This window comes from Phaenicophaeus curvirostris, chromosome 6, assembly GCF_032191515.1.
Source record: "Phaenicophaeus curvirostris isolate KB17595 chromosome 6, BPBGC_Pcur_1.0, whole genome shotgun sequence".
Classification (NCBI taxonomy): domain Eukaryota; kingdom Metazoa; phylum Chordata; class Aves; order Cuculiformes; family Cuculidae; genus Phaenicophaeus; species Phaenicophaeus curvirostris.
In genome coordinates this window covers 42,602,821-42,629,454 of record NC_091397.1, presented here as the reverse complement: position 1 = coordinate 42,629,454, position 26,634 = coordinate 42,602,821, and the positions used below count along the sequence as shown (strand labels likewise).

The 26,634-nt window shown below is 40.4% G+C and overlaps 1 protein-coding gene across 4 annotated transcripts in view; it reads right to left on the bottom strand.

Moving 5' to 3' along the window:
* MYRIP (myosin VIIA and Rab interacting protein) overlaps positions 1 to 26,634 on the bottom strand; it is a 224,647-nt gene that overhangs the window by 21,882 nt on the left and 176,131 nt on the right. For all 4 annotated transcript variants that reach the window (XM_069859969.1, XM_069859968.1, XM_069859972.1 and 1 more), the window contains exons 9-11: positions 15,173 to 15,350; positions 10,287 to 10,936; positions 2,924 to 3,163 (exon numbers count right to left, since the gene is read on the bottom strand). In XM_069859969.1, coding sequence (XP_069716070.1) covers positions 2,924 to 3,163; positions 10,287 to 10,936; positions 15,173 to 15,350 — 1,068 coding nt within the window. The remainder of the gene's footprint in view (positions 1 to 2,923; positions 3,164 to 10,286; positions 10,937 to 15,172; positions 15,351 to 26,634) is intronic.

The window sequence follows — 26,634 nt, the reverse complement described above, 5'->3', positions numbered from 1 at the left end:
TATGCAACAACTCTTGAATAAATAATAAAATTAGAGGAGGAAAAAACCCAACTCATATTACTTTGTAGATGCATGCAGATTAATAAGTGCACCACAAAACATACATCTGCCATTTCCTGTGCTCACATCACCACATAGGAGCATTTCAGAAAGTTTTATTCACAGCCTTTAATTCTGGATGTTAACTGCATCACGTGATAGCCTAGCTAGCCTATATATCCCTGTTGAATAAATTGATACTGCTGGTTCGTCTTTGTAAACCAAAGACAAGCTAAAATGCATACTGCTCACAAGCATTGTTGATAAAGATTTTGATTTGATTTGATCTAATTTCATTTCATTTCATTTCATTTCCTTAGAAAGGTTGTGTATACATCATGGAGGTATTTACGTACATGATGATGAAGGTTCTCACACTGCTGTGTAGTTCATGGCTAAATAACTCAGAATCAGAGAGTCACAGAATACTTAAGTTTGGAAAGAATCTCCGGAGATTGTTTAGTCCAACCTGTCTGCTCAAAGCAGGGTCGACTAGATCAGGTTGTCCAGGACTGTGTCCAATAAAGTTTGATTATCTTCAAGGACATATATTTTACATATCTAGGAAACCTACTCCAGCATTTGACCACCCTCACTGTGAAAAAGCTTTTTACATTTAGATGGAATTTCTCGTATTTCAGTTTGTGCCTACTGCTTCTTTTCCTGTTACTGGACATGGGTGAGAAAAGTCCAGTTCCCGCTTCCTTCTTTCCAGTCTTCCTTCCAGCTCCCAAGAGGTATTTATACACATTGAAGAGAACCTGTCTGAGCCTTCTCTTCTCTAGGCTAGACAGTCCCATCTCTCTCAGCCTCTCCTCATATGACAGAGGCCTCAATCTTTTAATCTCCTCTGTGGCTTTTCACTGGACTCACTTCAGCATGTTCACATGTCTCTTGTATCGGGGAGCCCATAACAGGGCATAGCACTCCAGAACTGGTTTCACCAGTATTGAATAGAGGGGAATAATCCCTTCTCTTGGGCCACTGGGTGCTGGTGGTTTCTTTTCTGCAAGTGCATTTTGCTAGCTTATGTTCAACTTTGTGTCCACCAGGCCCCTGCGTCCTTTCCTGTCAAGCTGTTTCCCAGCCAGATGGCCTCCAGCCTGTATTGGTGCATGGGATAATTACTTTCCAGATGCAAGACTTGGCATTTCTCTTTGTTGAACTCCATGAGGTTCTGTCAGTCCATTTCTCCAGCCTGTCACGGTACTCTGAATGACAACAGGACCATCTCATGTATCAACCGCTCCTCTGAATTCAGGGTACGCTCTTATTGTCTCTGTCAATAATGAAGATGGAAAACAGTACCGGTCCCGGTATTGACCACTGAGGTACAGCACTAGGCACTGGCCTCCAGCTGCATTTCAACCCTCTGATCACAACCCTTATTGCCCAGCTTCAGGAAATTTTCACTCCACGTCACTCTCTACTTATCCAGTCCTTACTTGCTCAATTTGTCTGCAAGGATATTATATGAGACAGTGTTGAAAGCCTTGTTAAAGTCAAAATAAACAACATTCAGTGCTGTGAATTCCCCAAGGTACCATGATCTTTCAAGATGATCGACAGTGGCCTCAGCATGACATAAGCCAACTGCCTCAGCTCTTGTAAGTGCAACCCCTCCAGGTGCCATGCATGTGTATATGTCCAATTTGCTGAAATATTGCTAATCTGATCCTCCTCTGCCAAGGGTAAATCTTCACTGCTCCAGACTTTCCCACAGGTTTCAGGGGCCCAGTAGTCTTGGGGACAAATCTGATCCATAAAACTGAGGTGAAAACAGTGTTTTGTAACTTAGTCTTGTCCATGTCCTCTATCACCAGGTCACTGCAGAACCGAGTCCCGCTTTCCCTCATCTGCCTTTTGCTGCTGATACATCTGTAGAAGCCTTTCTTATTTCCTTTTGTGTTCCTCACCAGGTTCAACTCCAGGTGAGCAATGACTTTTCTGACAACATTCCTTCACACTGAGACAGCATCCTATTGTCCACCTGGGTCACTCGATCCTCCTTCCACCTCTGAGTATATTAGTTCTTTAAAGCATCTGAACAAAACACCTTTCAAATGATAAAGAATAGATTTCCTTTAGAGAGTTGTCCACGCTGCTGTGCAGACAAGAATCCAAGATATGAGTCAGGACACACAGCAGAAAAGAATGAGCCTAAGTGGATTTAAGGGATAAGAAAGGTAGACTGGCAAGGGGCAGTGCTGGGCTTCTACAGCACCAAAATTCAAGCACACCTTATGGTCTGAAGAGAAATTCAGAGGTAGAAAGAGGAGAGGGCAGGTGGTAAATCCTGTAGAGTGACATTAAAATCAGACATCTGACTATAAGGGTGAAATGGCACAGAGGATCTTATACATTATTAGAACTAACACTGCATTTCAGTTTCACTAGAATACTCAAAGAGGCCTATTAGCTGAGAGAGTTACAGGGTAGGAAAGCTTTAAAGCACAAAATATTCCAATGGAGATGCAAAAGAAGAGTCTATGACATCAGAATGAACTCCACGATACTGAAAATAGAGGAGCAAATAAAAGGACTAAAAAACCACTTAAACCACCTGGTTAACAAGGAGAGAAAAAAGGAAAACTGGATACGTATTTTAAATAAAAACTGATATAATTCCATTAATACCAGCCAAATGCTTATTACACAAGATAAGTTCACTGCTTTGAATTGATGCTGTTGACTCACAGGAAGAAACACACACCTTACTCAAGTTTTACCTGCACATGTGTTGCAGCCTCAGACCCAGTGTAAAGGACCCTTGTTTTTTTTGTTTTTTTTTAAGCAACTATTTCTAATTTTCTAACCAAAAGTTTCTCTTTCTGGATTCTAACTTTTACAATATTAGCCCCACTGCTCTACAATGACCACTTACCTTCTTTAATTCTTCCTGAATGGTTCTGCCATTTTCCTCTGAGGACAAACTCTCCTTTTGGTTTTCAGGTTCTGTTCTAGGTTCTGGCTCTTGTTCTTCACCAGAAGATGTTTCCTTGTCACTCATTTTAGCAGCAAGCTGAAACAACCTGGATTTAAGCTCCTCTTCCATAAGGTCAGGCTTGATGTTATGATGATGATCTTCACTGCTTATATCTGTTTCTGATAAATCATCGAAATCCTGCAATGAAATTAGAAGAACAGCATAATTACAGAAAAGAAACCCAAAACCCCCAGCTTCCTAGAAAAGAATAGGTGTGAGCACTCTGTGGGGAAGTTGGAAAGAAAGCACATTAAGCGTGCTGATAAAAAAATACATCTTTGCAGAGGAATGCCAGTAAACCCACACCTTTTGGATTATATTTATTCCTCCTTGTTTTTATATCATATAAAAGGGAACTATCAAAGTCATTACGTTTCTGTGTGGAACTAATGAAAGAAAAGCCTAAATGGCATTTCCCATTCCAAGCACTGCCATTCCTGCCATCACTCTCAGACACAGTGCTGGCAAAGAAAGTGAAGTATGGGAATAAAATAACTTGTGATCTGGAAGTAGTGATCAGCTTGCAGTTGAAAGCTGCACTCAAGTTTTCTGGTTATTCGTCTTGGGCATTACCCATGTTTCTCTTAAAGACTACTGGACACAAGTTTTGAAAGAACTCCCTATTATTACACTAAGGTGCTTAAGATTTTCTACTTTCCTAGTGATTATTTACACAGGAGGATCTTTTACAGTAAAGATTATTTTTCAAATGCCAACCTCCTTGGAATAAATCCACTCTTTAGGAGCACCTTCTTTTCCTACCCTTGGGACCTAAATGGTGGGAAGTAGTCAGAGGCTCAGTTAAGTATGGTGGGTGCTGCAGACTCAGCCATGACAAGTTCCTTACTTTGGAGGCTGAATGGAAGAACGAAAAATCCCCAGGGTGCCTGCTAAACATGTAACGATGTAGAAAAGGAGCTTTTTCTTTTTTTCCAGCCCTTGCAGGAAAATATGAAAATATCTGATGGCTATGCCAAAATCTAATGTCTAGAGATACATACCAACATATTATTTGGATCTGTGCTGCCTGATTAGGACCCAGTATTCCCTGGTTTCCACTACAGTCCATGGAGAGAGACAGGCATCTCCCAGAGTAACCCATTCCACCTATAGATTAACTGCCTTCTGGAAATAATTTTCGCTCTGTGCTGATGGCTAAGAGAGAGCTTAGAATAGTCAGACACTTTGTTTAGTGTCTCAAGCAAGTGCATAGAATAAGGTGGAATTAAGTGGTCTTAAAAGTAAGAATTCTTTGAAATGGAGCATAATCATAATAAAACAATCCAGAAGGAAGCTATAAATAATACAGCCTAGAACCAAGAAGTGGTAAGCACATTACAGCAGATCTAAGAGGATGATCTGGGGCAATTCTCCAGAAGTTATTCTGATTTGCCTTATGCTCTCCTACTGTGACAAGACCAGACACTGCTGGAGAGATTAAAAGCTGTGTTCTTTCTACCATTCATTTAGAAATACATAAACAGGAGATTTGCTTTGCACTGTTACTCTCTCTGCAGCAGCAGCAGTATTTATGCATGGACCAATTACCTCCAGTGCACACGGGAAACGTTAACTCTGACAGCTCTCTTACAAACCCTACCTGCCAAACTGCTCTTAATGAATCGACACATTGTGTTCATAAGATCAATTCTCATCTCTCAAACAGTAAACGGTACTATGTAGTGTCAAGCATTTTCACCTTCTGGGACTATTTTTGCCTGCAGTTACCTGTGAATCAATTACACAACTAAATTATTGCTCTGTAGCTCACCTTCGGGATGCAGAACACCCTTTTGGAAAATTAGGATTTGAAAGTATGTGATTAGCTATAATAGAAGGGGAACCACAGGTTTATATTGAAATTCATTCTTTTCCCAAACAATCAGCTCTTGCAGAATAAAAAGCCTTTTCTGTTCTGAATAGGATCAAGAACAAGATTCAAGAAAATCAGTGTGTTTCCACTTTGGTTTTATAACACATTATAATACGCATTTACGTTCATTTAGAAGACTGGTGTCATTTCACCTTTTTAATTAAAAATCTTTATTTATCATAATGGTGCTTCCTCAAATTGTAACAAGAGATTTTTTTCAGACATATCCTGCATGTCTTTCAACAAATACTCACATATCACTAAATAAGTAAAAAGAAATCTGAAAGTTGCTGCTGAATCAGTTTGTCATTTTGTACCCAGGAGAGAAATAATCAAAATATATGAGATTTTCAGGATAGAAAGCACGGCTAAACACTATACTTGTGTTTTAAGATAATACATTTACTGGAGATACATCTCATTAAACTTGAGCTACTTACAGTTAGGTATTTAGTCTAAGCTAATTACTAGAATTCCTATTTACCTGAGTTACCTCCATTTATTTAATAGGCACCTCCAAAACCCTACTCTTATCTACCGAAACATGTGGTTTAAGGTTGAAAGACTTTCTAGCGAGCTCTGAAAGCTCTGCACCATGGGTATGGGCTTCCTCTAGTAGCATTCAGGCAGGAACAGTACAGTTAACAATGGGGTTAAGTCTGCAATGGAGAGAAAAAAATCCCATTCTATGCAGGCATTTGAGCAGTTCAAGCTTGTAAAGATAAAATTTGCAATTCTTGGTTAAATAAGCTGACAAGGAGGCATGCAATCCAGAGAGGTATGCCTTCCTATGTTTCTATCTAATTGCTGTACTAGGAAGTACTGACATAGTTCATCTCGTAGGGAGACGTGTATGATTCCCCTGGGGGGTTCTTACATATAAATGCATAGCTCTAACTGTTTAGCCGCTACATTGGAATAGTAATACACACATACCCTTGTGGGAAGCACCATCAGTTAATTCATAGACTCCACAGTGACAACAGGAGAATCACAGCTCCTCTTGATCCTGAAAAAATACTGGTCTTCCTAGGACCACATTTTTTAGGTTGATCTTTACTGACTCTACCAAAAGATCAGTGAAATCCTTGCAGATCCCTCCAGCTGACTTCCTATGCCTCTTGGAGGAGGGCCTGGCAGGACAATATCGCTAAGTTGCCCATCTTCAGCATGACAAAAACGTGATGATGGTGTCTTACGAAAGAAGGTGAGTTAACATTAACAACCTAGTGCTGCTGAAAAAGTCATCCTGCACCTTCCTGTTACTTACCTGGTTGTGATGAGTTGCGTAGGCTTGGCAAAGGGGTCCAAGCGCATGCTAGAGCTGACAAAGAAGAGATATTGGGCCATGCTGAATGCAGATGGAGGGAAGGCAGGGAGGCAGACAGGAAGGACATATTCCTCTTTCTGCAGCAGCAAGCTGCTATGTTCCCTTAGCAGCATGTCAAACCATTACTGAAATGTTCTCAATTCTAGCTTATGCTTCAACACACAAAGGAATTTTCCTAACTCATGGGCTGGGAAACTTAAAGAGTTTGTTGCTACATTTGCCAGCACGGGGGGAAGCCATGAGCTGCCTCGGCATCCCTAGGGGCTTACTCCACAGTAGCTAAATTTGTGTTATGAATACACATCATTTCTTGGGGGAGGACTTGCTTTGAGAGTATTGATTTTATTACAGCTGGATTCAAGTATGTCTATTATCCACCTTTCGGCTTTCCAACCTCCTTACAATGAGCAGGTGGAGTATTTACATTTGCAAGAGCTGCTAGTTCCTGTTAACACACAGAGATAATGATATTCCCGTAACACTACACTTTGTGTTTTCTGTTACTGGCAGGCTACTAGCCCTGCGTGTTGAGCCTTCCAGATGGTGGCAATGAACTATTTGTGAGGAGATGATACCTCTTTCATGGATTAACAGATTAAAAAGTGCATTAGAAGCCATGGCAACAATAAAAAATAATAAATACACTGAAAGGTACTATTATAATTATTTATTTAATAGATGTTATCTTAAACTTAATTATTCTTTACTGTTCACACTTTGTCTGGTAAGTTTAATGAAACCTTTGTGTTTGCACAAATCTTTGTGTAAATTCCCATTTGTATCTATCAGCAACATACAATACTAACATCTGCAAACAAGAATAAAGGGCTACCGCTTTATCTGAAAATAGAGCTTCAGTGAGGGCCTGGCAGACTAACACTGCCACAAACTTAGTCTCACTAGAAGAAAATGAAGTGTTTCTAATGCAAGTGTAAGTACTTTAGCAGACAATTAGCCAGAAAACACACCTTTCATCATGCATACTGTCCAAATCCTTGCATGCAAATTGCTGCTAACTCAATGTAACCCTAGCAAACAAAAACAAGTCCCTAAGTAATGCAAGTAAGCAAATTAATAACTTGGAGACTCCAGAACCAAATCCGTGCTATACTATAAACTCTTGAGAGAATTTTCCATTCATATAGATACACAAAAAATCAGAAGAGAAAATCAGGAGAAAACAGAATCTGTGAGGTTTGCAGACAGTTTCTCATTCAGAGTCTGTGCAATTGCAGGGCAGCTATTTTCAATAAATACATCCCAAGCGTCATCCCGTGGGGACTGGCAGTCCAACAATGCTCAATCTGTACCTGGCTGCAAGGCAGGAGGGCTGTAATTAACAGTAGGGACTCATGATCAAAGAAGCGAACTCGTAATGAGGGCACTTCCCTTACTCTGAAGTAATTAAGCCACTCCACTTTCCACCAGAAATATAAGAATTGCAGCCACACTATGCAACATCTCATCCACCAAAAAGATAATGAAAGCAAATATATCAATATTATTAATAATATGAATTAATATTACTACTAATAAGGAAAGCAGAGAGAGAATGGTGGCTTGACTGGCAACGTCTGGTATAAAGATGTATAAAGATGAAAACTATTTATCATTAAAAACAAGGTTGCATTTCCCAGTTCAGGTTCCCCAGGAACATAACTTTTTGCCTGTTATATAAGGAACCAGGTTATCAGAATTTATTACAGTAAGACATCAGTTGCATCCATATAGTCTTTATGTTCCTTTCTACTTCCTTCTTGACCATGTTTACATAATTCTTTTATCAGCTTACTGAAGTAGGTTGTTCTTTTACCTATCATAAAGTGGCAAAATTTCTCCCCAAATACAGTATAATTCAAAAGCTGTTTTCAGGTCTCCCTTTTGAAGTCACTCCAGACTTCATACAATGAATACTCTCACAGTCACAGAGTCATCATTCCAGTGAGGAGCTTAAAAGCAGTTTTAAAAAACTGCCACAGCATTATCCTAATCTAGGTTCTGGCTCTTGGTTTAAAAACTGCCAAATTTTTAATTGAAATGCAGTTGTGAGTTATGAAACTATTGCAATTGTTCCATAATGTTACAATGCTTACAATTCTCTAGACTTGGTGCAGGGAGAGAGGAAAGGGTCTGATTTCATTTCGCTGTGAGCCTGAGAGCAGCAAACAAGAAAACAGCCCACACTATTTGAAAATTAGAAAAGAACCCCCAACTTTTAGACTCCTAAACTGAAATCCTGTTTTATGATGAAAATGTAACAGTTTGCAAAATATCATGCTATTATTGCAATGCAGCATAATAATGTTATTATTACAATGCAACAAAATCAGGAAAACGTAAGCTTCTTCACTGCAGTTTACATATGGTCAGTTGTATGCTGTTTAATGTCTAGATGCAACATAGTTTAGAAGAGAATTTTGTATAGTTTCTGCAAATTCTGTATAACCTCAGCACATGAAAATCTATAACTGATTTAAGACCCCGCAATGAAGCTTCCTTTAGTTTATGCTCTCTGCAGTTCTCCGTGCACCTACGAAATCATTTTGCACAAACTATTTACATACAGGTCTCTCTCTGCTGCAGCCTCAACCATTTCATCAAGATCAATACATTACTCTGGGGATTATATGAAACGCTAACATCCCTTTAATCTCATTTATCTCAGCAATATAGATGATATCTGGCTAATTTATTTTTATACCTCAAATCATATTCCTTATGCTCATGATCATTTTAATTTCTTCCTAGAACTGTTCAACCATGCAACGCTCTTGCTATTACATAAATTGCAGTAGCCAGTCCATTGCCAGAGTAACTGTTCTCTGAACGTGGGCACCAGCTGTCAAATCAGCCACCAGAGTGTGTGTCCAAACACAAACTAAACGTATGCAAACCCACCCAATTTAATTTAATTTCTTTGAAGACAGTGGTGTGATTTGGAGGCAGCGTGCCTCTGCCTGCCCCACTGTGGCTGACGGAGCAAGGGAGCAGAAACAGTCCCTTTTAGTCTGAAGGGTAACATGAAGGAGCGGGGGGGGATGTGTGTCAGAAAACGCCCACATTTGTCTCCTCAAAGCAGATGGAATAGATACAGAAGTAACAATGGTTTACCCAACATTAAAAATGTGCTGAAATCCTAGAATCCTAATATTGGTTTATGATCAGCTGTACTGATGTCTTTCAATAGGAAATACAGGGTAGTAGCATGAGTGAAGAAGAGCAATTCTAGGCATTCTAAAACTGCTCAGATGGCTTTAAAGATTGCATCATGTTGCTTGTAGTTAGAGGCATAGGGAGAAGACAGCGCTTAGCTCCTTGTTTCAGACTTAGGTTTACTCTACTGCAGCAATGATGTAACTACAGGATTTGAGAGGGGTAGGACATGGGAAATGAAACCAGACAAGTGGTCAGTATCCTCCTCATCCAGCTGGGCAGCTAGTTAGAAGTGTGCTTATACAGCTAAAAATGTTTTGGGGGACAACTGTATCCCCTATATAATATCAGTCTTAGGCCTGGACAAACTCCAGACAGACTTCCTTGCTTTCTGGTTATCTCACATTTGTTGTGAGAAACATTTGCGGAGTGTTTTGCTGTCTTCAAGCTGTATGATCAGTTATTCCAAGTTTGAGCTGTTATATTCTGTTAGTTTTGTTTTCTTGGTTTATATATATATATAATTACCAGGTATATGTATACGAGTTAATTCTTATTCTACGAACAAAGGAGTTAAAAAAAAACCAAACTACAATGTAACCAAACAGGTGATTAGTCAACATCTGCTAGCTGTTGACAAAGTCTGAGCTTTTTTTAAGAGCATTGTATTTTACAGCATTAACAATGCCGTTTATCAGATGGAAGTGGTATATTTGAGAAAGAGGCAAAGCCTGTTCATAGTCTAAGTAACACTGTACCTTTGCTTCTTCTAAAACATGAGGAGGATAAAGCTTGCAAGAATACACTACCTCCCACTCACATTTCACCTGTTATTGCCAGAATAGCTTAATTAGTTTTGCCCAGCTCTTTTCAAGATAGCATTCAGTAAGCTCCAACACAATTACCTGACTTAAATTCATCTTGTTGGATTTTGTGCAATTTTTTTCTTCACATAATTCTTCAGAAATTGCTTTGTTCTTCCTCCACCTTCTTGATCTCTTTTCTAAATCATAATGGACTTCTTCAGTCTCACTGCTGTCTGAATACTCCAGGTTGGTTGCCTGTGGATTGAAATTTACATCCAGTTCTCCATGAAAATGTTTTTTTTCCATTGTGGGTATATCACTTTGAGTTCTGCTTTGTAACCACAGAAGTTTGCTAGTGCCCTTAGCTTCCTGGGAAGAGTTTACTGAAGATGTTTCAGAATCAGAGAACAGTGTCTCAGTATTGGTGTATAACCCAGAGGAAGGTGAAGTCACTGCCTGGTACTGGTCATTGCCATAAACCCATTCAGTACCATATTGGGAATTGGGATAATAGAAATCATCTGGTAATTGCCGAGGTTTCCGATGCAGCTTGTTCAAGGCCACATTCCAGTCGTAGTCATCCTCGCTGTCTGAGCCCATCTCATCATAGGCAGACACAATGCTGGATTCATTCTCCAAAGCTTCAAAGACTTGACTCTTTGGTTTGGCAAGCATTCGAGGACGAGGCAAAGTGACATTCTGCAAAGCTACCCAGTTTCCATCAGTGCTTTGAAAAACAGGAGGCGGATCTATGAAAACAGAATAAGAACAATTATTGCTATGCGATCACAGTGTGAAAGGCTCATTTTAGCTGCCAGTTTCTGATGAACTGGCCACAGATTGGAGGGTTCAACAAAACGAATGAACAAATGCAAGTGTTGCTGCTACATGAATTCTCTCATATTGTCAGCCATGCTGCTGTACTCCTTTTAATCAGAAACCATCACTTAAAGACATGGTGATGACTATTTAAAATATGAGAGCACTTGGGCCAAAGCTTTTTTTTCTAAAAGGATTATTAGGAAAGGCTGAGACAACATCAGTACACAAACATGTATGAATCTTGTGTTTTGCAGATGTCTTTTTTCTGTGTGCAGTTCCCATCCCTTTCCTTGAAAAGGAAATATGGAAAAAGGATCAGAAAAGAAAAACAAAGTTTGCACCGGGTTCTAGATGGCTTCCATTCAAGGAATGATTAAGTAAGCCAGGGCTCTGACGTCTGGAGGAGAGAAGACTGGGAGGATGCACACTAAAAGTCAGGGGTATCTCTTCCAATCTAACTACTAGAGGACTAGAAACTACTGAAGTTAAGGCTCAAAACAAATAAAAGAAAGAAGTGGGATGCAATGAGGACAAGGCCTGTGGAGCTTCTTGCCTGTGGGTGTTATGGATGCTAGAAATTAATCTGGGATAAAACAGAGATCGCTACAGACAAGGAAGATAAATCCGCTGAGGTTTACTAAATACAGAAAACTAATTCTAGCTGAGATGGTCATTAAGCTGAAAGTTCTGGAGTTTTACAGCCTACTCAGGGGTAGCATGAAAAATCACAGAATCATAGAATGGTTTGGGTTGGAAAGGACTTCTACAGATCATCTAGTCCAACTCCCCTGCAGTGAGCAGGGACATCTTTCATGAGATCAGGTTGCTTAGAGCACCATCCAACCTGACCTTGAATGTTTCCAGGGATGGGGCTTCTATCACCACTTTGGGAAACCTGTTCTAGTGTTTCACCACCCTCAGCATAAGAAAACTCTAACACCTAGTACAAACTTCTCTTCTGGTTTAAAACCATTACCCCTTATTCTATTGCTAATGAGCCTGCTAAAGAGTTTTTCCCCATCTTGCTTATAAGTCCCCTTTAACTATGGAAAAGCCACAATAAGGACTCCTTAGAGTCCTCTCTTCTGCAACCTGAACAACCCCAGCTCTCTCAGCCTCTCTTCAAAAGGGAAGGTGTTCCAGGCTCTGGACCCACTCCAACAGGTCCATGAGATTCCTTCCATGTATTTAAATTTGCCATTTCCAGAAACTGTAGAAACACTCTACTATAAACTACTAGTTTTCTAAAGCCGTAAACAGAACATCACTGTTTTAAAATGGAAGATGTAAAATCTGGATAGTGTTCTAGATTATACTCAAGCACCTTTGGAACCCAAGAAGATGACTTTTTCCCTGGAATTGTTCATAAAAACACAAGCATGCAGTAAGGAAGTGTGCTTAGCTTTTTAATTAAAAAAAAGTCTGATGTACCACTACCAACCATCAACAACACCCCCCCTAAGAAATAATAATTAAATGGTAATTAAACTTAAAAGATATGCAAGGTTTAGAACAGGTTTTGTATTTGTTACTTAATTGAATGCTTTTAGCTTGTTTTAACTTCCTAAACTTCATGTCAATTCAGAGAACTTGAGAAAATACATCACTGAAGTTATTTTTACTCCTGTCTAAAAAGAAATCAAAACAGTAAAAGTTTTCTTGTAGCAGTGACCAGCTGAGGAATCAACTGAAGCCAGTTTTTCAGGGATAACTAATGACTGTTTATTGAAATATTTGATTTTAGAGAAAAAAAACCACCCAAATTATCAAGCATAAGGAACTTCTGCTTGTTCACGCTTTTTCCCACTATGCCTATCCAAGGATAGGATTCTCTTGAGAGGAGGATCTCTCCTTAAAAACATTGTACCTTCAAAAAAACCAAAAAGCTCTACAAGACAGAAAACTCCAGCAGGAACTGAATTCAGCTGCAGCACATTACACAAATGTAATACAGCATCATTGTATTTTTTTTCTCTCTCCCAAATCACATATCCTGATTTTGTTGGCAACAACTCATGAGAACTGGGTAAAGTTTCTCAGTCAACTGAAGAAAGGACAGAACAGTAGTTGACTACACCTTAGAAGGTAAGCAGGGTAGAAAGGAAAGCCACTGAGAACTTTTATTCAGAAAGCTGACTCAATTTTATCCCAGATTCAAATAATATCAAGTGTTTCCTTGCTGATTTTCCAAACCAAAGTCACTTACTTGAAAGAGCAGACTTTGCACACAACTTTATCTATGCATACGTATTTATGCATACAATTTATCTATGTGAAAATAGATACAAAAAGTGTCATTGTGAAACTTTTGGTAAAGGGCGAAAGAGCACCGATTTATTATTTAGCTCTTGAGTCACCATATAAACCAGCGTAAACTGTAATCAAAATGAATGGTGAAATGCTTTTTGGCTACATGACTAAAAAGCCCACTTATGTTATGCCTCCAAACTTCTGGCTGACATTTCTTTTGTTTTCTATATCCTCATACAGAGCTGCTTACTACTGTGTAGGTGAGATCATATTTACACAAATTAGCACAATTAGGTATTTACTATGAGCTCAATAGGCACCACAATTTCACCACAAACGTAGTTCTTAGACAGAAAAAACAGAACAAATCCTCTGGGTAGAGCACCTGAAAGAAAACTGGGTCAATTTGCCATTCTGCTATGGTTAAGCAATTGTTAAGTACTAAATTGCTCAACAGTTTAACTCAATGGGATTGAAGTGGGTTCTTAAATTTAAGTACCCAATTAACTGTTTTACTGAAAACAGGCCTTCCACTAAAATGCCCAGGAGAACAACACTTCTGACAAGGGGTTGAATGAGCAGTTCACAAAGTAATGCCTATTTAGTTAAGCCAGATTTTAGTATTACTTCACTACTGCTCTCTTTTTGGGAGAAAGAGCGGTATTGCTGCTGTCTAATTTTCAGTCTCACTTGTTATCAACTGGCCTTACAGGTAAACTAATAAAATTATTGGGCAGCCCCCATCCCTGGTCCCCACTATGTCCAAACACATATTTTGACTGATTCTGTTTGCCAGTGCCTACTGAGCCAGCTGTGGGAGTTTCAGCAGCAGTAAACAACCTACAAAGGAAAAGTTTTCCACTTGTTTAGCTTCATTAAGTGATTTGCTGCAGGGATCTGATGGGCTCTACAGGCATTACAAGAGAAGAAACAGGAACAAGGAGACTCTGTTGTGGAAGGACAACAGCAGCAGGTATCTTAGCTTTGCTGTTTCCCACCACCTGGAGCCAGAGGCTGCTGCTTCAGCAGCAGTTCAGCCCTTCACTGTTTACCTGTGGAGATGAAAACTAACCAACTCATCTCTGCAGCAGTTGCCCTGTGCTACACCCCTGTGGCCTTACAAACACTACTGCCAAAACAAGACAGGCAGTGGAAATGGGACCTTCTCAAGAGCAGGAACCACCTTCTTCAATGACAGCCTGTACTTATGTCAGCCTGAAGTAAGCAGGGAATTGCATTCTATCCCTGGGTGCTGATTCAAGAATGGAGCTGACTTAGGAAACTACTGACCATCCATCACCCATTTTCACATCCACAGTTAATGCATGGAAAGACAGAGGACAGATCTAGGGAAACTGCTGGTTTGTGAAACGCCTACTCAAACGCTTCCTCAAACTTGTGTGGAAGGAACAGTTAATAGGGCTGCATGGAACACTGAATTGGGTGAAATCATCAGGATTGGAAATAGAGGTGCAAGTGTAATCCTAAACTGTTTGGTTCACCATGTAACTTCATGAGCAGTTAACTTGTGCAACAGAAAAGAGACTGTGAACAGCTGCAGACTCCTTCCACTGGAGGTCAGATAACCAGGTGACAAATCAGAGCCCTTAGGCTCTTACATCTTAGAAATGCCTCCAAATTAGATGCTTAATGCTTCCTAACAGTCCAAAATAAACTCTTCAAAGGCCTAACGTTTGAATCTTTTTCTTGGAAAAAAAAATAATGGCAAGATAAGCAAAGTCACAAACAAGTGAAATCTTGACACTCAGCATCACTAGACATTTTCACTTGTGATCACTGCAAGCACAGAGGTCAGCAGAAATTGCCTAGAGAAGGCGCTTGCTTTAAGTCATATTTATTCCACCGGTGAATGAGAAACAAAAAAGAATCATATTCGTACTAGAAATATTTACTTGTTTCATTTAGCCTGTCCACACTCTTCCAGCTGGGTAATGCAGAGAGCTTGCGTTCCTTCTGTTTCCTGAATTGTCCTTTTTGCTGTTTCCAAAGAGCCTCAGTCACAGATGATGCAGGGTCTAGTCCTTTACTGGGCATATCTTCACTAGCCAGGGAGAACGCAGACTGAGACCTCTGTGGGAATAAAAATCAAAGAGCATGATTTAAAACTAGAAATTCTTAATTATCAAACTCCTTACCATAGTTAATACGAGTATTTAGTTACCCGTGGAAGCGTGTGACATAATGGCATCCAGAAATGGAACTTAATGTGTTCAAAAGAACTGTTTCAGTGCTAGATTGCTTATTTATGTGCATTTCTGATGCTAACCAAGGAGGCAGGAAATTGTTTATACTACCACGGGCCAGATGGAAAGAAATAATTAAGGTGAAGTTGTTAGGAATGTACTTGGTAAGGACTGATAATCTAAATGCTTCGACTCAAGCTAGCCAGAAAGAGATCCCACTGTGGTGAGACATGATCTATTGTTGGCTCAACAGGCCATCTGGTCTAACAATTTGCAGAAGTTAAAAATTAAAAAAAAAAAAGCAAACAAACAGCCTGTTCTCCAGAAATAGATGTGGAACTCAACCTATTTTAAAACAGAATTCTGTTGTTTGCTAGGATACACATATTACACAATATGCCGGGCAGTTTGATGCAGTCTTGCTAATGAAGTCAACATGGCCTGCAATTGCACATCTCTCTGTTTCTAGGAGGGTCACATCTCAAGTCAAAATGAGGTAAAATACTGTTGTGATTGTTCATGAGCCCTGACTGTTACTAAGGGGAAGGGGTTTTCCTTTGGATCCACATCTGTAGATCACGCAGTTCAGACTTAAGCACTGGGGTCAGCAACAGAAGTCACATTTAAGTTTGTCCATATTTTCAAAGCCTGAAAGCTAATAGTATTCTGCTGATGTCAGGAGAATTTACTCTTACATATCAATTCACATGTGTAATTCTAGAAATAACATTACAGAAGCTTGAGTCAAGTTTTAACATTTGTCTGACACTATTTTGTTGCAGCAGGTTTTTTTCTTTTAAGTAATAACTTTGCTTTTGATGACAGCATGTGCTTAGGCAGCTTGAATGGCAAAAGAGATCAATTTTTCAAATGACAATTAGCTTTCATCACTCAAAACCTCTGTCTTGGCCTTCATAACAGAGTCAGTAAAAGACTGCCTGTATACACCAGGGTTTCATTAAGAAGTATGCTTCCAAGTGGCTCAGCTTCTTTAAGCAGGCCAGGCAGGCACTCTCAAATCTTTGTACATTTTAACTGATGTTCAAATTACAAATAATTAACTAAAACTGTTAATCTCAAAAGGGCCAATCTTTACCTCTATCAGAGCTCTGCTTTGCACTGGCGCAGATGAGGAAAAGGATAACTTGACTTTCAGCTATTTTCAAGCCCCTTCAGTTCCCAGGACAGCATAAACATTGCTGGAAGTCCAGCTACCTTGAAAGCAACACTTACACCACTTATCTTCCTGCACCTCCTCCCATCTGAAATGCTCCTCTGTGGGAACCGTGTACCATGCCAGAAGATTTAATTAACTGCGTATCTTCCTGTACCCTTGGCTCAGCAGTGTGATTTCATAACAGATTCAGTAAAAAGAAACCCAACCAAGCACCAGAGTTTAGTTTGGCTTCTGAACTCTGGAGAACCAAATATTTTCTGTAACTGCAATGACTACTTAACTCGGTTAATCTTGTCCATGCAAAGACACAGGTCCTAATGTGATGCACTGTATCATTTCCTTTCAAATTTGGTGACATGAACTACTAAAAATAAGCTAATGGTACTGTATAATTTTATTATAGGGAAACTTGTAGATGAGTCATTTTCATGAACCAGCTATATTCAAGTGTATATTTAGGCTGTTTCAAACCTCACACTGTCATCAACTGATCAAGATCATCTGAGTCTTCAACTCCTTAACCCTGTAAAAAGGTTAATAATTTAACATAGTACAGACAGGCACATAAATTGTTTTTCTATATGAATTTGCTCATGAACTTTGATTTTTGTACTGCCATGATATATGAACAATATAAAGAATCCTGCTACAAATTTGCAGCCTGAATTGTGACAAGTTTTAACTGTTCTGTGGCTCACTTCACTTTGTTGTAAAGAAAAACTACCGAACTTCCCATTAAGTCCAGTTCATGCTTGCTATACGTCTGCCATATCATCTGATACCTTTCTAAAGGTTAAAGTTGTTACATACTGAAAGTCGTTGTGGCCATCACATTTTCACGGTACCAAAAATATCCCTCCAGGGCTCATTCTTTTTCCAAATATATGGCAAACGGAGAGGTAACAGATGCTGAAGAACCCAGAAGAAGTAATATCATACAATTTAATCACTAGTATCTATGTTCCCTCATGTAAAGAAGTGAAGTGTAAGGAGAAAAGAAAATACCAGGAAAACAGTTGTCTGTTCAATGATAACCTGGGCTCAGATAATAATAGTAGCATGGTTTTTCTTATGTAAAATCTGCAGGTTTTGGCAACTTGTATGGTGTTTTGTTTAAATGGCAGCCTCTCACCTGCCTACTCGCTGTTTTGTAAACATCACAGTAAAGGCTGCATCACAGTGATGGCAGTGTCTGCACTTGGCTCTCAACTAATATGAGACTCACCAGCTGCTTAGCCCTCAAAACTTGGAACTTGGCACAGGCTGTGAAACCCACTGAAGAAGCTCAGCAAATTCTGCCCCCAGACCCTACATCAACACTGCTATGAACACTGCCTCAGCAATTTAAAGGTAGCTCAGGGGCATCTACACTATAGGGCAGATACATCCTTCAGAAGGACTAGAATATACACAAAAGCTTGAAGGATTTCAAACAGGAGAAAATGAGCATGGAGGCCCTGATGGGCAAAAAGCACTGAAAACCAAGGAAATACAGAAAAGAAAGTGGACACAGAGCCTTGTGGTATAGCAGTGTAGGACCTCAAATAATCTTATAGAAATCAAGCTGATTCTTTCAAATTGTGTGCTGAAACCTTTGGGTCAAGGTCAGGGAGAAACTGCTCTCTACTGCTTCTGTCTTTGGAGAGCAGGAAATGCATAGGAACTACTGCTGATTCCCAGGTACCTTCAAAGCTTGGCTTGAGGCCATCCTCATACCTTTTTAAACCTTATGTGAATTTTTGATGAAATCTGTTTTGGATTGCACTCTTAAAAGTACCAGCTTTTCTCACTGAAGATGGTTCAATGTCACAGAAGGCTCAAGGAGAAAAAGTAATGCCAAGATAAAATACCTTGACAGCACCCCTGCATTCAGATCCTGAAAAAGGATAAAATGATGCTGATGGAAGAGGCTGTTGAACTAGTACTCTTCACTACTTTTGTAGTTCTGGGTAGTTCTTGTATCTGCAGAGATTTAAATGATCAAGAAGTGACAACATTCTAACAAGCTTCAATTAAAAAGAGCTTAAAAGCTACAAAAAGCTATAAAAGCAGAGGATTAGGTTATTTCTTGTTCTAAAAGCTAATTTTACATAGGGATGGTAGGACAGATAGTAGAACTGTGTTTCAATCAGACAAGTATGGATAGAGAGAAAGCGTAAATATTCATCCCTGACAAGAGTTCAAATCACTGGTGCAACCACAGGCAACCCTGATAATGATAAAAAAAAGGATTGTCAATAGCCAAGCCTGATGTTGGAATAGGACAGAAGCATGTCCTGCATGAGAAAAATCTTTCTATGTCAATATAAACATGTCCATTTTCTTCAGAGCACAAAAGCAAATGTTTTTCTATAAGTTTATCTCTAATCAATTACTGGCCTGACTGATGACTCTATCTGAGGAGCAAATAATTAAGGCACCCTTTTGTTGCTTCTGCAATTAAAAGCAAGTTAAAAAGTTAGTTATTTGGTGTGAGGTTATACAGCATAAGTTCTAACCTTCTCTGGCACATTTGCATCAACTTCAGCTCAGCTGGCATCACCAGCTCAACAGTCCCGTAGCTACACCATGGGCTTAGGCATGGGCTCCAAACCTACGTTCATGCCTGCTCATGCTGCTGACTTCACTGCCTCACTTACCTGTGGCAGGCAGCAGAAGTACATATTACTGTGCTGCATTTGTGCCTCCCTTCATCACACAGATCTGTAGATTCACAGGGGACATTTTGCCCTAGTAGACATTCGTATAGAAAGCAAAACACTCAACACAAGAGAATAGGACTGAGAAGCCTACCTAGGGGCTGGAGATCCATGCAGTTTGCCTCTGCATGGATGCAGGGAAGTCCTAGAGATAAGGCCAGCCACCCCAATAGGCTCTTGGTTGGTTCAAATTGGAACAACGGATATTTGCCAACCAAATGGAAGAGTCATGTCCCTGGCTCTTTACCAGTTGTCTACAAACCTAGACAGCAAAAAGATCTCAGGGCAGAAGAAGCAATCCAGTCTATTTTCCAGAAGTATTCAAATAATACAGCAGCCTAAATACGATTTTCACAAGGAGGAAGGAACGAAGCTTTTGGTCCTGATTGATAAAGACACGAGAGGTCAAGAAGGTTCTTCCCTCCCAGCTAAAGCTACTGGCAGCTTTTCTAACCAGAAGTTCTGTTTCCTCACCAAAAGAAAACCTGTAAGCCAGGTGCTATTTTAGGTGTACTTATTTGTGATGAATTACAAGACTCTGCATGTTTACATGCAGACACTAAGGAATCACAGCTGCTAGCTTCTGCAATAAATTAGCCCAACAGCAGATGGCATTGCAACCCAACAGGTCATTTCTTATGGTCACTGCACACAGTCCTCCCTCTGAGCATACCGAATTACTGTGCAGTATAGCACAGCTTGCAAAATATAGTTACAGTATTGACAAGCACTTCCAAACACTTTAGTTAGATGAGCTCCCCCCCACTAAATCCTGCCTGCTGGCATCTGCTGAGAGATGTTTGTTTCAAAAAGGAATTCCAGACTCATTACTATTCTCTTTGTTTAAAACCCTCTTCAGGGGATTTCTGCTGCATAGTTATAATGTCTGGATGGAACTCAGCCTTCGTCTTGCATTGGGCTAGCAATAAAAGGAATAATTTTTGCATGTGCAGTCTTGTTCCATTGCTGCCCTTTGAATTAACAAAAAAGGCAATGTAGTTTCTGAAAATTAAAGAAGAAACAAGCAAATAAAAAGGAATCACATACAGTGCCTCCTATTAGGTAGTAAATATAAATGTTCCATCTTCTATCTACAGTAATTTACAAGTTCATGCTTCTGAACACTGAATAAATAAAAACAAAACAAGCAGTCAAAGCCAGGAACAACTTCTTATAAAACACACTTGTGAATATTGAGTTTTACCCTGATAATGTATGGATTCTTTACCTTGAATCACTCTTTTACATGTATGCATACTGTTTGGAGTGACAATACAAAGATTTTTGCTCTACATTCTTCCTCAAAAGATGAAAGAGTATGGATAATTCCTTTCTCTTCTAAAGAGAAGCCAAACCAGTAATTCAAAATAGATCCCAAAAGCAACTGACTGACTGTACAAAGGACATTTTGGACCACACATGTTTTTCTCCTCCTTTCTCTCCTATTTCACTCTATTTCTTTGGCCTGGTTTAATTAGTATAACTGCAATTTATTCTGTACTCATTTAGAGTGGATAAAGGACTCTCACAACTTCGGGAGAGGCTGACAACCCTGGGTGTGACAAGGATAAAGCAGCTGCAGGTGCACTTGCAGATACTGGGACATCAACAACAGGGCTGAGAGGAGGGAGGACAACTCTGCATGTGAGCAGCAGAGTCCTGTGCTGTGCAAGCTCTGACCTGTGGGGCAGCTGCTAATTTGGGCTTTGAAGATTAACTTGTTTATTCAGGGAAGCAGCCTAGAATTGACAGCACAAACACAGGCGACTTAGATGCAACCTTATCCTTCCCCTCTCCTTATCCACAAATTCTATGGCTACGACTGCTAGCAGTGCAGCAAAATCCCTCGTCGCCTTCTCATCTGTGCTCTATGAATACAATCAATGCACACAGAAAGCAGCAGGTCCCACCCACCAGAGCAAATACAGTAGCAGTCCCTAAGCATCAATATCTAATGTATCCTTTGCTAAGTAAACTCCCACACCAAGAAGGAGACTGTAGGAGCTTGCAAACAGTGCCACTCTGCCACAGCCTATTTATCCCTGGAAATGATTTTCACTCTGCTCAAATGTATGCAGTCCAGACATTTAGCAGTGGGAGTGAAATACCAAGGGTTTCAAGCATCTGTTCCTTAGATAATCTTGTATGTGGTGAAGTATCTGCTAACAACCCTATGGCTTTTGAAAGAGGGCAAGAAAAGACAGATGAATGAGAGATTTTCACACTAAATTGAAAGAAAACTCTCTTCTTCACATCCTGACCTAAACCCTAGTTAGGATATCCCAGCCATCAGTGCAAATCCTTGAACAGACTGGGAGAAAGCAAAGATGATGGCTCCCTCTCTTGTAAAAGCCTTAGAGCTGACAGGGTCTGCCCAAGCTGGTTTCCTGTTCACTACTGATGCAGATGTAGCCCAGCTGCACTTTGTATGGATTTGCCATCCTTCTACCTGCCTCTCAAGCACCGGATCTCCTTGGAAGCACTGTCCCTTTAAAAGGAGTACAAAAATAACACTCAGTTCATCAGGAATGGGACCGTCAGTAGTATTAATTGCACAGCTGTATAATAGTAATATGCAGAGTCACATTTGAGCATTATTTTGGTTCAGTTTAGATTAGCCGACCCTGAAGACTCAGAGACAGGTTGCAAGGGAGAAAGGCAGGAGATAATTCCCCAATAAACCCATTGCTGCTGAGCATTCAACTGTCTGTACACATCATCACATAGAAGCATAACCCATGGTGTTTGAGAGACTTCCCCTCCACCCCCCCAAATAATAAGCAAGCCCTACATGTGAAAATGCTATTGCTTTGGCTGCAAGGGATCTGCAAGGAATTTGCAAGTTGGTAATAACTGATATTTAAATATTGGTTCCAGCAAATGGGTACAAACATCCTTTTATTTTATGTATGGGGCTAACAATTTAGCGAAGTGTTAGGAGCATAAAATAGTACACTTCAATCAATGTAATGCTTTTAAATGAACAAGTCTATAGAAGTTTGTGATAAATTAATTGTTACATGCTTTGACAAGAACAGAGGGCAGATGTATCAATGCAACTGTAATCTAAGCAGTGTCTTTACAAGTACCCTGTTACAATTTCTCACATGTCTATTCTACTATTTCTCAAGTCCAATTGGACCCTCACACGTAAACACCTATTTTTTTCTAACAGAATACTCTTTACTGAACATAATAATTTTGTCATTAATTTCTATGTTGCTCAGTGCCCCACACAACCTTCCATGACCCATTTTGACCCCTGTCTACAGAGCTGTACTCAGCAGCGTGCTTGCCTATCAGAGAGAATCACTACATCTCCTACTCCAACACCCACTTGACAGAGGAAGCCTTAAGTGCTCTGTGTTTATTTGCTTCTCGCTGTGACAATATACACCCTGACTTCACCTAAAAATAAAGTAACATTTGTCAGACAGCCTAGCTCTGAGTATCACAGGTTTTAAGTTAGACCTTAAAGCTTTGTGATACTCAGCAGTGTACTGAGATAACATCTTTAAACAAAATAAAGCTGAAAGAACAACATATAATCTAAATTATCGAGAATTACATTATAGAACGATCACCCTTCTCTGTTCTCTCTCCTACCCCATTTCATGCCTTAAGCCTGTCTTGGATGCTTGGTAAGCATCATTCAGCTGAATTTAGGCCTGCATAGGTTTGCTCATATATCTTGCATCCAAACCCGTTGTCTTGAATGTTTGCCAAGTGCATGAATAGTACTATGAAACCAAGAATTGGTAATATGCTTCTAGAGGTACAGCTCAAACAAACTCATATTTAGCCTTACACTACTTAGCAACTTGAAACCTTTAAAAGTAGTACTAATCGCTGAGTCTGAATTGCAAAAGTAGTTGTATTCTACCCTTCTGCTTCAGTGGAAGGAGGGAAACCGGCCAGATTACTGTAGAAAGAGCTGCCTTGATCTGATATCCATATCACTTTTGCAGTGAGGCTACAGTGTTACACCGGCAAAGTCAGCAGATGACAGTAAGATTTGTAACCTGGAAAGCACTTATAGAAAGTTGGAACTTCTCATAAAAATATTAATTTAAAAAAGACCCACTACTTTCTAAAATACCAAGTGCTTTTCCAACTCAAAGTGCACTGTTCTTTCCAATTCTGTGCAGAGAAGATAGTGCTGCAGTCGGCTGCTTCTGGAAGTAAACAAGACAGTAAACAACCCATGAGGATCCAGCTGATGGATTTCTAGATAAATCATAGAATCACAAATTTGGAAAAGACCCACAGGATCATCGCGCGCAACCATTCCTGTCAACCACTAAACCATGCCCCTGAGCACCTTGCCTACCCATCTTTAAAACACCTCCAGGGATGGTGACTCAGCCACCAACCTGGGCAGCCTGTTCCAGGGCCCAATGACCCTTTCTGTGAAAAATATTTTCCTAGTGTTCAGCCCGAACATCCCCTGGTGTAGCTAGAAGCCATTCCATCTTGTCCTATCACTTGTCACTTGGGAGAAGAGGCCAGCCTACTCCTCTCTACAACCTCCTTTCAGGTAGTTGTAGAGAGCAATAAGGTCTCCCCTCAGCCTTCTCTTCTCCAGGCTAAACAACCCCAGCTCTCTCAGCCATTCCTCATAAGGCCTGTTCTCCAGCCCCTTCACCAGCTTTGTTGCTCTCCTCTGGACTCGCTCCAGAGCGTCAACATCCTTCTTGTGGTGAGGGGCCCAGAACTGAACACAGGATTCGAGGAGTGGTCTTACCAGTGCCAAGTACAGAGGGAGAATAACCTCCCTGGACCTGCCGGTCACACCATTTCTGATACAAGCCAAAATGCCACTGACCTTCTTGGCCACCTAAGCACACTGCTGGCTCATGTTCAGTCGCTGTCAATCAACACGTCCAGGTCCTCCTCCTGGCAGCTTTCCAGCCAGACCTCTCCTAGTCTGTAGCACTGCACAGGGTTGTTGTGCCCCAAGTGCAGGACCCGGCATTTGGCCTTGTTAAACCTCATGCCATTGGACTCTGCCCAGCGGTCCAGCCTGTTCAGATCCCTTTGCAGAGCCTCCCTACCCTCCAGCAGATCAACACTTCCACCCAGCTTAGTATCATCTGCAAACTTGCTAAGGGTGCACTCGAGGCCTTCATCCAGGTCATTGATAAAGACATTGAACAGGGATGGACCCAGCACTGAGCCCTGGGGAACCCCACTTGTCACTGGCCTCCAGCTGGATTTCACACCATTTCCCACCACTCTCTGGGCCCGGCCAGCCAACCAGTTTTCCACCCAGGAGAGTGTGCGCCTGTCCAGGCCAGAGGCTGACAGTTTCTGAAGCAGAATGCTGTGAGGAACTGTGTCAAAGGCTTTACTGAAGTCCAAGAAGACCACATCCACAGCCTTTCCGTCATCTAGGAAGTGGGTCACTTTGTCATAGAAGGCGATCAGGTTTGTTTGTCAAGATCTGCCTTTCATGAACCTGTGTTGACTGGGGCTGATCACCCGGTTCTCTTGCATGTGCTTCATGATAGCACTCAAGATCACTTGTTCCATGACTTTCCCTGCCATTGATGTCAGACTGGCAGGCCTGTAGTTCCCTGGATCCTCCCTGTGACTCGGTGGACGGGTGGACGAGGTGCTAAGGGGCATGGTTTTTGTTTGATAGGAATGGTTGGACTCGATGATCCAGTGGGACTCTTCCAACCTGGTTATTCTATGATTCTATGATTATATGAATCTTCTTGTAGATGAGTATAACATCAGCCAGCCTCCAATGCACACCTGCCTCACCGAAAGTAGGTCCCAGCAATACGCTCTGTGCAACTTTCTGATTCCAGCTCATGTATAAAAGCTAAAAGCTCCATCTCCCCTATGACGTGACACATTTATTAATTAGACATTCATATGCTGTTTCTGATAGAGTCGTTGACAAGTAAGAAGTGATGTCAGATGATATCAACTACCTACAGTGTTATCAACCCCTCTTACTGCAGCAGCTCTCCTACTGTGTTGTTTGACTGCTAAACACCATTCCTTCTCAGAAAGGTTTACTTCAAATATTTGTTTGGGACAAATCTACAAAGGTATAAAGCACCTGCAAAACCTCTAGGGATTTTCAAAGCAGTGTTGGACCTCAGGCTTGTGGAACCTTCCTTCTCTTTAAAACAAATCAAAGAGTGGAAAAAAAATAAAAGAAAAAAAAACCCAAATCCAACTGTTGGTACACTGTGGACCTTATAATTAGCTTAACCAGTAAATTTCTGCTTCCCCTGAGGTGCATCATAATGTGTATTTAATGAAATACTCCTTTTCCCTATATCCCTAGCTGCTTTATATACTATAAATTATGGATGAGCTTCTGTTTATATATGCAATCTTTTAGCTGTAAAATAAAGACCACTAATACAGCACTTAGAACACACCAGGATGCCTGCATTCCACCAGTATTTAAATGGGATACAATATGCCAAACTTGTGTGCTCTCACTGGCAGTGACTTATGTGTGTATGTGTGAAGGAATGGACTGAGAGCAGAGAAGCATCCACCCATTGCTCTAAACTACACCTGTCCCAACATTGCACAGCCTTTGCTTATTAGTAATGAGAAACAGATGGTGCCATCCATCTCTCTTCATAAGATAAGGAAATAAAATATTCAGCCTTGCATCACTATTCTTAGCATGGACAAGAGATCTCAAAGAAATCTAAAAGGAAAAAAGGAAAGACAGCATTTACAGCTGTTACCACACCATAGTACTGCAGTTAAACTATCAATAACATATTTCAGGGAGAAACAGTTTGAGTGTGTGTGTGTTCCTTAATACAAAGATCAATAGATTTTGCTCCAGTGAAGCAGCTCTCATGGAGTTGGTCTCTTGGCACTGTGCTGTCTTCATCAGGTCCTAGAGAATTATATATGTTCAGGTTCCTCAGGTAGTCTTATTAAATGATGATTTCAAAACCAGCAATTTTGGATGAGCAGGGAGGTAAAGCAGGACTTCCAGAGCCCACCAGAAGTTTCTAGCTGATATGGATGAGTTGCACAGAAATAGCTGCAATTAAAAGAAAAACTGCTTGGCAGGTATAACCACACAGTTATATCTGGGACTGTTACAGCTCCCTCCCACACTGTAAGCAAGTAACTGGTAATGAGATGTAATGTGATAACAAACATGGGTTTCTAATGGCCAGTGTTAGACCATGCGACTGTGCTAAGTAACCATATGTTACTAGCTTTATTGTGCTAGCGAAACCACATGTATTATCTACTTGACAGAAGAAAAATTGAAATATTTGCTCTAAGATAAATTTCCAGGT